The 11,477-nt window shown below is 57.1% G+C and overlaps 1 protein-coding gene across 1 annotated transcript; it reads right to left on the bottom strand.

The window, feature by feature from the left end:
* Positions 1-298: 298 nt before the first annotated feature.
* TMEM61 (transmembrane protein 61) lies at positions 299-11,004 on the bottom strand. The gene is made up of 4 exons (XM_075533443.1): positions 10,997-11,004; positions 8,502-8,607; positions 4,201-4,547; positions 299-506 (listed from the first exon to the last, which is right to left on the bottom strand). The coding sequence occupies exons 1-4, from the start codon at positions 11,002-11,004 to the stop codon at positions 299-301; spliced, it is 669 nt and encodes a 222-aa protein (XP_075389558.1).
* Between the last annotated feature and the right edge of the window lie 473 nt (positions 11,005-11,477).

Here is an 11,477-nt window from a genome sequence, read left to right as displayed (position 1 = left end):
GAGCACCCTGGTGACGGCAGCCACCAGGCATCACGTGGGGGCAGAAGAACCGCCCAGCTGAGCCCAGGCAGCCCATAGAAACATGCGATGGGAGTTAATTTTAGACCACTCAGTTTTGGGGTGGTTTGTTGCGTGTTAATAAAAAAATAGCACAGCATTTGGCCCACCAGCACTTATGGACGGTTTGCTTTGTTCCAGGCTCAGAACTAGCCCTTACGAGAGGCGCCTGCCTTTCTGTTCTCTGGGGTCAGGGCCGTTAACTTCGGCAGTCCGACGATGGAGGCCTGGGTGGGAGGACTCAGTCCCGGGCATTCTCCACAGGGATGGCATCCTGGGAAAGGACAGTGCTCTCATAGCTGGGTGGAGGCCAGGGGGGCTGGGTACCAAGGAGAGCATCCCGGGGGGCACTGTACTTCAGGTCTTCGTCTGTGGGGTACGCTGGTGGCGTCAGGGCCGCCTCAGCCATAGCCTCCTCGTAAGTGGGGATGGCAGTCATCTTGTGTGCCCTATGGGGTCAGGAGAAGAGAGGCTGTGAGCCGTTAGCCAGGGGGCAGGGGGAGACTCAGGCCCTGGTTCAAACCCACATAAGAGGGACTTCGAAACATTTCTGGGAAATGGAATTACAAGATACAGAAAATTTTCCATACACTTTTGGAAGACCCCTTCTACATTGTTGAAGTATTTACCTGAGCTGGCCCCTACCAACCTCTGCCCTCCCCATTCTCCCCTCCCTACCTATAGCAATTACCTGTGTTTTCCCCACACCTCCACCTGCCTTCTTGCCCCCGCAAGAAATTCCTTCTCTGTCGGATCTCTCCCCACTTCCCTGCTAGTCAGCCTCACCAATTCTTCCTCTGGGTAGCTTTCCTGACCACCCCACCCCAGCAAGTCTCCCGCTCCCTGCTCTGGCCCTGTGACTACACTGAGCGGCTGTCCCCTAGGGCCGGGGCTGCCTCTGAGTGTCCAGAGCTGAGGGCAGGTATTCAGGAATGTTTGTTGAAAGACGGATATCCATGGACGGCAAGACTCTCAGAGTATTGTAATATCCCTTGCATACTCTGAGTCGTGGACCCTGTGAGTGGAATGGGAGACCACCAGTCCTCCTGCACACCTGGGTGCTTGAGGTCCTAATGGGATCATTCTGCCAAGTGACTGCCTCTGCTGGCATACCTCCGGGATGGCAAGTGCACTGTGTCTCGAATCAGCCACTTCTGGCTCAGAGAGGCTCCGATGGGGCGCCACGACAGAGGGGGTCTGCTGGGAACCTGTTGCTGCCCTCTCTGCTGGCCTATCATCCACTGGTGCCTTGGCCCCTCACTGGGCAATGCGACTTCTCAGCCAAAGTCCCCCAAAGTGGTTCTCTGGGGAGACAGGCAGGCTGCATCCCACACAGACGAGGGTCACAGAGCAGGGGCAGAGATCCTGGATTTGAGTCCCAGTCTGAGCACTAGCTAGGTGACAGAGCTGCCTCCCTGTCCAGGGCTCATGCAAACTTCTCCTCCAGAGCCTCTGTCTTTGGAAAGCAGTCCTGGATCCCCGCAGCTGAGGAAGCCTGGAAGGATCCTCACCCTCCTCAGAGCTCCCAGCATCCTTTGCAGGCGAAGGGAGGATGAGGCAGGCCAGATGGGCTCTATTGCTGGGAGACCGGGGTTGGGCTCACACCCTTTCGGAAGCTTTGAAAACACCAGAGAAACATGGAGCGAGGAGAGCCCTCTTTCTTTTCCCTGCTTCCCTCCACCTGTGGCCCTGCCCCTCCCCTGCTGCTCTGAGCCAGAGAGATAGACAGGAGATGGGCTATGCCCATGCCGGGCCACCCCAGCAGGTGACAGCTGGCAGGGAGGGGACAGGTGCCAGGTGAGTTCAGACACAGCAGGAAGCTTGCTCAGCAGACAGATGTGGGGTAGCCCTCACCCATGTGCCAGCAGGGCCCACCCCACCCCAAGTCTCCTTCGTGCTGGCCCAGAACACAAAGTCTCCTCCAGGCTCCATTCTGATGTGTTCTGACCCAGGTCCATGCACAGGACACTCCGCCCAGGCCAGGGTCAAGAGAGCCAGGCCCAGTGTGCCACCACCCATCAGCTGGGCTGGACAATCAGGGCAGGGCAGGCGATACCAGGTGCCCAACGGCCAACCTCTCGAGTCTAACATCTCTCCTCTAGCCATCGGCCGGTCTTCTCATCTCTAAGGTGGGCCGCCTCATCCTTACCCAAGCCCCACAGGCAGAAAGTCCGTATCCACTTGTGCGCACGGGAGTCCTTAGCAACGGCAAAGCAGTAAGGGGCGGGTGGGGGCGGCGCATGGTGTCCCCTTCATCCTGCGTCTGTCTCATGTGAGTTTAGCTGCAGTCCCAGCTGACGAGGATGCAGACGTGGCTCCGAGGGTCACGCAGGGCGTAAAGAGAGGGAACTTTCTCGTGCACTAGCCCACGACTTTCTGCTGTACCTACTGGGGGTGGGACCCCAGTAGGGAGGTCTCCACCCACCTCATTTAGGGCCCCTGCTTCCCATGGAAGCTCCCCAGGACAGGGGGTTTGTCTGCTTTGGCCACTGCATCCTCGCCAGAGCTTTGAAGGAGACCTGGAGCACAGTAGATGCTCCATAAATACCAGTTTGATGTGTGACAGAAGAAATAAATTAGTGATATGCGGAGGAAGAGAAAGAGCCCTGGAGGTACAAACAGTGAAGGGCTCAGTTGCTGACCAATTGGTTGGCTGTTCAAACCTGCCCAGAAGCTCTGCAGGGGAAAGGCCTGGTGACCCCCATCTGTAAAGAGCACATGCAGGAAAACCCGATGGGGCCATTCTGCTCTGCTCCCCGGGGTCGTTGTGAGTCAGAATTTACTTGATAGCAACTCAACAACAAAATGGGAAAACTGAGGCCTCAAGAGGGGAAAGGACCTGGTGACTTACATTTACCCACAACCAGGCATGCCCAGAGGGGGAGGTGGTGCCCGAGACTAGGAATGGCGGAGTTGACGCCCATGGGGCTCAGGGCAGCCTGAGTTGGTCTGGGTCAGCCCCAGAGTTAGGAAAGAACCCCAACACCCATCCAGCTGTGCCCACATCCAGGATTTGGGTCCCCAAGTCTGAGGAGCCAGGAGCACCCTGCGGCCTTCAGGTGAACTTCCTCCCCAGTCTGCCTGGCTAGGTGAGGGAGCAGAGCAGGGGCCTGGGCTCTGCTGGGTCCACATGGCGCACACAGCACGCCCATCCTCGCCTGGCCCCAGGAGGGCATCTGGGGAAGGCAGGGTCCTGACACCGGGCTGGGCAGTGAGGAAGGCTCTAAGGCCCAGCATGGTTCCAACTGACCACTCTGTGCCCAGGTTGTCCATGTGGTCCCTCTGAGACCCAGGATTCTCATCAGAGAAGTGGGTCGGTGAGTAGCCAGAGTCCCTGCGGGCTCACATCTACCCGAGGCCTGTCTGCCCAATTGGTACCCATTGTGTATCTGGTCTCTGCCTGCCCAGACCAGCAGGGTGAACAATAGGGACTTCCCCTCTAAGCAAGGGAAGAAGGATGCCTGGGTTCCAGGTCAGTGCATAGAAACCTGGTCGACCCAGAACAGAAGGGGACTTCACGCTTTCCATTCCATTTGCCCACGGACTTTCTGAAAGCCCCGTCGGGGCACAGACTCTGGTCTCTGACGACACACTTGGGCAAGTTACTTAAGGCTTGGGTGCCTCCACGGCCTCCGCTGTCAATGCAGCCGACAAGAACACCACTTCTGAGGCTGCTGAGAGGAGGAAACAGACAAGTTCACAGGGGAAAGGCACTTCCCACAGTGCCTGGCGAGGGGCAAGTACGACACAAGTATTTGCTGTTATGTTGTTGTTTTCTTTCAGGCGAGGAAGCTGAGGCCTGGTGGGATTGCAAGCCCATCTGAAGTCCCGCGGTAAGTTCATAGTAGAACCAGGAGAGGATTCCAGTGGGTCTTAACCCCTACACTGCTTGCCTCATGCCGTACTAGGCTCTCGTGTCACCTCCTTCAGGAAGCCTTCCTGGGTTTCTCCATGCTTCCACAGGTGCATGCTCCCCTCTCTCTCACAGCCCCGACAGATCTGTCGCACTTCTGCCTGGGGGCTTCAGATTCCTCTGAGACCGCGCTATGCCATCTCCTTGTCTCTAGGACACAGGGCAAGTCCTGGTCCAAAGGGGGAGTGTGGTGACAGGACCTCCCACGCCCACCCCCTGGCCCTGCTGACCTGCAGTTCTCCTCCCAGGTGTCCACCGTGAGGTAGTGCAGATCTCTGGAGAGGTGGTACGGGTCCCACTGGGGCGGCCCCTGAGGGCTGGCCTTGGCCGACCACAGCAAGCCAAGGAGCAGCAGCAGGCCTCCTGCCCCACAGCAGAAGAAGCTGATGGACTTGAGCAGGGGGCTGGTGGCCTCGGGTTCAGGGTGCCCAGTGGGTGAGGCCAGCTGGCCAGGGTGGGCTCCTTCATCCCCTTCACTCCACCAAGCGAAGCAGAGTGTCCCGACCACCAGAACCATGGTGCCGCCGACCATCATGCAGTAGCGCAGGTTGGAGGCCACACGGCCACGGTCACACATCTGAACACAGAGAGGGAGAGAGAAGGAGACGTGGGCAACAAGCAAGACCTGCTGGGTGCAGGAGGCCTGGGGTTCAGACCTTCTCTGCTGAGGTTACCGTGTACCCTTAGAGAGGTCACTGGGCCCCGTGTGCCTCTGTGGATTCACATCACCCACCTCGCAGCGTCAGCGACGGAGTGCCTAACCTGTGCACTACCAGGTCCTTTCCAGCAGCACTGGGTAACTAGGCCTCGGGGTGAGTGCTGCTTGGCTGGAAAGTCAGCCCTGCCGCTGTGCAGAGCTGGGAGGGGACTCGGGGGATGCACAGGAGCCCCGCATGGAGTGGAGTCCAGACTCTGGTCCCTGGGGAAGCCCCAGTTTCCCCATGTGCTAAAGCGAATGCACTATAGCGGACGGCCCAAAGAGTATAGTGGTCCCCTCTCTTCTCCAGAAAGAGAAGCCATTGAAACGGGAGTGAGGCACCCAGAAACTTTCAGGGAGTCTTCACTCATCAGAAAGCCAAATAAGGGCTTGCCCAGCCCAACAGGGCTCCGAGAGACACCCCCTAGGTGGCTAACCTGGTCTAGCTCTTCGGGGAGCTAAAGGGCTACAAGTGTACATGTCAAAGGGAGGTTTCTCTATGCATCTATCCCCTGTGAGTGTGTGTGTGTGTGTGAGAGAGAGAGGACACATACACACATGTAAATATTGGGGAGTGGACCCCAATTGTTCTGAACCCACAGACCACTGGGAGCCGGTAGAAAAATGTTTGCCTTTCATGCAGCTTCGGAACTGAGAGCCTGTCCTTGAGGCAGGCGCCTCCTGTTGCCAGCTCAAGGCATTTCTATCAGGGGGAGGAAAAACAGCTGAGTCCCCCTCAATCATCCTGCACCCGGGATTGCTGTCAATGGGGAAGGTTTGGCGACCCCAGCCCGGAGCAGGAGGGCCCCTAGCAAACCAACCCAGTAACACCCTGTCTGTGTGCCATGGCAACTGCATCTCATCGGGTGCCCATAAGACCTGGCCCGCACAGGGCAGGAAGCTCCCATTGTGGAAGCAGGGAGACTGGGCCCCAGAGGTGGGACACCTTGCCCAAAAGCCACCCATGGGGTCTGCTGGTGCTGCGGGGTTTCTCACACTGGAGCCAAGGGCGGCCGACTGCGGCCCAAGAGCCATCTCGGCTCTTTTGGGGTGTGCGCGTGGCTCTGAGGTCAAAGGAGTGAAAACAAAATGATTACTGGAGTGATGGTGATTTCATTTGTGAAAATAGATGCACGGCTCCTGAACAATTTTTAAATTGCTGTGAGGGCCAGGATTGGGCCTTCCATCTCAAAAGTTAGCCAGCCCCGGTACTAGAGGGACCCCTCCACCTGAGGTAAGGTTCAACTATGATGCTTTGCACTGTCGATACAAGCAGGACTTGCTCATTGTGGGAAGTTAAGAAAAGCACAGATTCGGAGCAGGAAATACACACTCACTTGCGCCCCCGATGAGCATGAGTCCCAGGGGGGCGTGTTTGGGTGGCTGTTTGAGCATTTACACTAACCGGACCCCACACTTCACAGATGCCCTACAGAGTCCTCACGGTGCCTGCTGCCCCGAGCACAGTGCGCTCAGAGATGACAACGTGCCCAACTTCAGTGCTGGGTGTGGATTTTAGTTCAGTCTAGACTGATTTAAATCCGTGGTCGAAAACTAGCTGTGCTTTCACAACACAAACGAGACGACGCTGTGGTGTGTTGCTGTCCTTGGGGACCATTTTAAATCATCTCTGCCACCAACTGGCCCAGGTGTAACAGAATGGCACACTGCCAGGTCCTGTGCCATCCGGGTGATGGGTCTGTTCCCACCCACTGTCCCAGTCACTGTGTCAACCGAGCTGGTCGAGGGCCTGCCTCTTTTTTCAGGGACCCTCTATTTTATTATGGGTGATGTCTTTCTCCAGGGGGCTGGACCTCTTCCAGAAAGATGTGTCCACTCTTCTGGCGGTTCTTGGTCTATTCAGAATTCTTCTCCAACCCCGTACTGTGAATGTGTCTTCTTTGGCCTTCCTCCTTGTCACCCGGCTTTTGCTGGCATGTGAAGAGGCAATTGAATACACAACTGGGCCGGGCCCACCTTAGTCATCGAAGTGACGTCTTAGCTTTTTAACACTCGGAGTGTGTGGATCTGGACGTGCTTAGCACAACTAGACTCACTTCATCCATGGACCCTCCTTCCTGGCTCACCTCCTCCTGGCCCTCAGACACGCCCTTAGCAGGTTCTGCAGGATGCCTGCCCCTCCCTCCCACCTGGAGGGTGGGAGGTGGTGGGGTGCAGCGTCCAGCATCAAACACCCCCCTAACCCCACTCTGTCACCTGCTGGGGCAGTTTTCTCTCGCCTTGTAGGCAGGCCGGGCACCCACCAGTCTGGAAGGGATTAACAGCCCCTGCAGGATGGAGGGCCTGTAGCTTGTTCTATTGTTACACAGTGGTTATCAGTGTGTCCTGGCACAAGTGGGTCCCCCTGACCCACTTCAGAGAGGTGGTGTTCAGGCAATTGACTCACCCCTCACCCCAATGTGCCTCCTGATAGGTTGCAGCCCCATAGGATCCCTTCCCTGGAATCCAGAGACCTCCCACTGTCAGCTCTCCACCTAGGCACTTCGGTCTTCCCAGCTGGCCCCCACCTGTGCCTCATCCCTTCCCCTGCTCCCTCCTCATCCCCTCCACAGAAACACTGGCTCACACACCAACTCCCACCACGAGGGGGCCTCCACACCTGCTGTGCTCTGCCACCCTTCCAGACTGCCCCCTACACCCCTTCCCACCCGGGGACCCCTCTGCTCCCATCCCTGCTTTTCTTTTTACAACCTGCTCAAAGCCTAGCCCCAAATACCTGCTCCTGGAAGCCTTTCCAAGATTGCTACTCCTCACCGCCCCCTCCAGAGGCCTGTCCCTGCACCCTCCTGGCAGCCTCTGACCTGGGCTCTCCTTTCTGTTAGGCCGTGACCTTGGGCAATCAGCTCAGCCTTTCTGAGCTCTGATTCTTCCCTCCCAGGGAGAGGCAAGTGGAGAGAGCTGGATGGAGCCAGCTCAGCCTAGGCAAGTGACCCAGCCTGGCCGGGCCTCTTAACACCACAGTGCCCGCTTAAAAGGAAACATAGGAGAGCCACGTGACACCGAGAATACCCTGCCACATACACCCCTCTTGCCCTCCTTGCCGAGCCCAAGTAGCAGGGAGAACCCATGCTCTGCCTTCAATAAAAGACTGCAGGAAGAAAGCCTTCCACCCGGAGCCTGGCGGTGTAGTGGTTACATGTTGTGGTGCTAACTGCAAAGTCAGCAGTTCAAAACCATCCACTGGGAGAAAGGTGGGCTTTCTACTCCCCTCCGGTATTTCTACTCCGGTATAGAGTTATATTCTCAGAAACTCAAAGTGACTGTTCTACTCTAGGGTAGCCTGAATCAGCATTGACTTCATGCCAGTGACTTTGTTTCTTGGTTTGGAAGCCAGGCTATCCCTGCCCAGAGGCAAGGCCCCACAGCAGAGTGCGCAGAGACGGCCGGGACTAAGGTGCTCTCTCCCGCAGAGCCTATGGCCCCCACCCCAGATAAACCGCATTGTCCTGGGGACTGTGGGGAGTGCATGCTGTGCTGCTGGCTTCGAAGTTGAAGTTCAAGTTCGTTGTTAGAGTTACCGTGTTGGAAACCCTCGGGGGCAGTTCCATCTTGTCCTGTGGGGTCGCTAGGAGTGGACTCGGTGGCAGTGAGTTTGGGGTTTGGTCTGAACTAGAAATCAAAAGTATCCCTTCTAACCGGGGAATCGGAGCCACGGCCCAAGGCCGCCCAGCCAGTTAAAACTCAACTAGAAGGAGACCCTGAGTCCAGACTCTGCCCCCGCAAGCCACCGCGACCAATATTTGGGGAAGCGAGCTCAAGGGGGTGGGCGGCGGGCGAGGCGTCAGAACGAGCCCAGGGGCTCCCGGTACCCACCTGGGGCGCAGGCACAGCGCAGCAGGCGCTCAGGCGGTGTCTGCCCTCGGGGAGCTCCGCGGTGGCCGCCAGTGTCGCAGCGGTGGCCCCCGGGCTGGGGGTGCGCCTGGAGGGAGAGGTAAGCTCTGGTGGGCGACCCGGATCCCTGCTCTCCGCGCTCCCCCAAGGTGCTCTGGGGTCCTGATCTCGGGAGTCTCCTCTGTCCGCACGCCCACCACCTGCTGCGGGCCGCGGGTTCGCCCTCGAGACCAGGCGCAGTAGGGTCTCCGGACTCCCCACCTCTCAGAACCGCATCCTTGTCCTCTCAGTGTCGCCCGCTAGGGTGGCCCGCGCTGGGAGCGGCTCCGCTGGCCGCGCCTCCGCCCGCCCCGACCCGCCCACCCTTAAAGCCACAGTTTGGGGTCGGGGGTCGGTGGGGGGAGGAGCAACAAAGCCAGCGTTTACCGGAATTTCCCCGGACTTGTTTGGGAAAGGTCTGCCCTCTGCTGCTGTCTTGTCCCCACAGCCCTACTGGGAGGCAGGTTTATTTTCGAACCTTCTAGATATATCTCTCTCTCTCTATCTATCTATCTATCTATCTATCTATCTATCTATCTATCTATCTATCTATCTATCTAATCGTGCATATATCTTTGCATTGCATTCAAATATGAGTTCAACCAAAAATTCGAAGCTGAAAATACTTCAGCCTTAAAAGGGTTAAAGGCTGAACAGCTGGGTTACATGAGTCGAGTTTGTTTTTGTCTTTTCCTGCTGTTCCAACAATCTGAGCGCTGGGGCCGCATCCCCCCCCCCCCGCCCCCGCCCCCCAAAGCCAAGGCCAAGGGTTGAGCCCCACCCACCGCAGGGGCACAGAAGGGCCCCAGGACACAGGAGGTCCCAGGTCCGGCAGCCTGTCCAGTGGGGATAGGAGGCTCTACTAGGGTCATTGCCATCTCTGTGTCAGACCAGGCCAGTGCAGAGCCCGGCTCTGATCCTCCAACCTCTTATCTCTGAGGAGCTGATCCAGGAAAGGGCTGGGTGCGCTCTCCCCTGGCCAGGGAGACCCGGGCCCCATTACTGACTTTCATCTGTGCTGTGTGTGGTCTGCATGAATGCCCTGGTTTACAGACAGGAAGTGGAGGGTTGCAGAGAGGCAGTGAGTTTGCTCTGGTCACCTGAAGGTGAGGACAAGCTGCTCAGGGACCAAAGGCATTAGTAGCCTTCTTGGCTCCGAGGGGAGTAAAGGTGAGAGAAAGCTGGAGGCCAGAAAGTTTTCTCATTCCTGCACAGGTAAGTGTCTGGTGGGGCGTGACTGGTAGGTCCTCACTTCTGCTCCATGCCTGGAGCGCTCAGTAGAGCCACAGGCTGGTGAGGTTGAAGTTCAGGACTGGACAAGGTGACTAGTACCCCCCTCAGACCCACTTAGACCAGAAGCCCCTGGGCCACTCTGGCTACTCAGGGCTAACCTGTGATTTCTGTCCCGATTCTGTCACGTCTAGGCTAGATCATTCGAGCTAATGGCATCAGTCAAATGGAGGCCAGGGCCCTTTGTCCCAGGGTAGCCGTGAGGGTGTAGCAAGAACATCTCCTCCTGGCGCTGGCCTGGTGCCTCTCCCCTCCTTGATTGTGACCTCCCTGAGGACCAGGACCAGATGTGGTTGGATCACAGGTGAGGAGTGGGACTGGGGGCTGATGTGAACCTGGGGATCTGACTCTTGTCTTCCTCTCCCCACAGTCCCTGGTGTGGACCATGATGCTTGGGTATCCTGGTGGGCCCTGCTGGCTAGGGCACTCTCGTCTCTCTGAACAAGCAACCCCAGACCTTGCTGGGTGTCAGCTGTGACTCAGAGAACATAGGTCACCGCCTTCTGGACAAAGGGTGGAGAAGGAGCTAGCACTTCCACCACTTATTGCACTTCCCAGCCATGTGCCAATCCCTTTCCAGCTAAGTCACAGAGGTTCCCACAGAAGTGCCTTGTCCAAAGCCACAAAGCTCCTGTCCCGGAGATCAGTGCTGAAATCCACATTAATCAGAATTTACAGACCCAAGGGCACCTGCTTATTTACTGCCACTGTCCCCTTCTCATTCAGTCCACCTGCCTAGCCCCCCAAGCCATTGCTACAGCCTCTCCCTGCCCTCTCCGCTTCCAGGCTGCCTGTCCTCAATCCTGCATCAGCTGGAGCTTTGAAACCACAACCAGTCTCTCTCCTGACTAAATCCTTCTATGGCTCCTTATTGCCCTCCTTCCAAAGCATCCAGGCTCTTTGTGACCAGGCCCCTGCCCCCCACCCCTGCCCGAAGCCTCATTTCCTGCACTCCCCACCAAGGCACTCTGAGCCCACCCATGCACTCAAAGCACCAGGTCATGCCTTTGAAGAAACTGCTTCCCAGCCTTCAAAGGTCCTCCTCTCTCACCATCTCCATCTGGTGAGTTCACATACCTCCACTAAGACTCAGGTCACAGGCTACCTTCTCCAGGTGACATACCCTCAGTGTCCCAAGGTAGAATTACCTGCTCATCGTCCAGGATCCCATTAGCATTTAGCATTCCATTGATCATAGCATCGATCACCCTTACTAAATGCCTTCCTACTAAATAGACAGACATTACAGAAAATGTGGGAAATACCTGTACATTAAAAGAAACTTAGAGCATTCTTGTTCACAAATCAAGAGCAGTGTCTCCAACCCTATAAAGGGAGAAAACCACATTTTTCTAAATTGGCCCTCATCTGCACTGGCTTCACCCACCCTCCTGTGCCCTGGGGTGGGGCATTCTGAGGCCACGACCAAAGGCCACACTTGGAGAAGCCAGGAGGTGAGGGGGCTGCCTGCGGAGAGCTCCACACCCAGCTCTGAGTCCCAGCTCCACCCCAGCCTGACTGTGGGTCCTCGGGCAAGTGACTGCACTGCTCTGTGCCTCCACGGACTCACAATGGGACCAGGTTTCCCAGGATTTTATTAGTATTCCATGAGCAAACATGCTTAGCAAC

The sequence above is a fragment of the Tenrec ecaudatus genome, chromosome 1, assembly GCF_050624435.1.
Source record: "Tenrec ecaudatus isolate mTenEca1 chromosome 1, mTenEca1.hap1, whole genome shotgun sequence".
Classification (NCBI taxonomy): domain Eukaryota; kingdom Metazoa; phylum Chordata; class Mammalia; order Afrosoricida; family Tenrecidae; genus Tenrec; species Tenrec ecaudatus.
The sequence above is the reverse complement of the archived record's forward strand: the minus strand, read 5'-3'. Positions and strand labels throughout refer to the sequence as shown.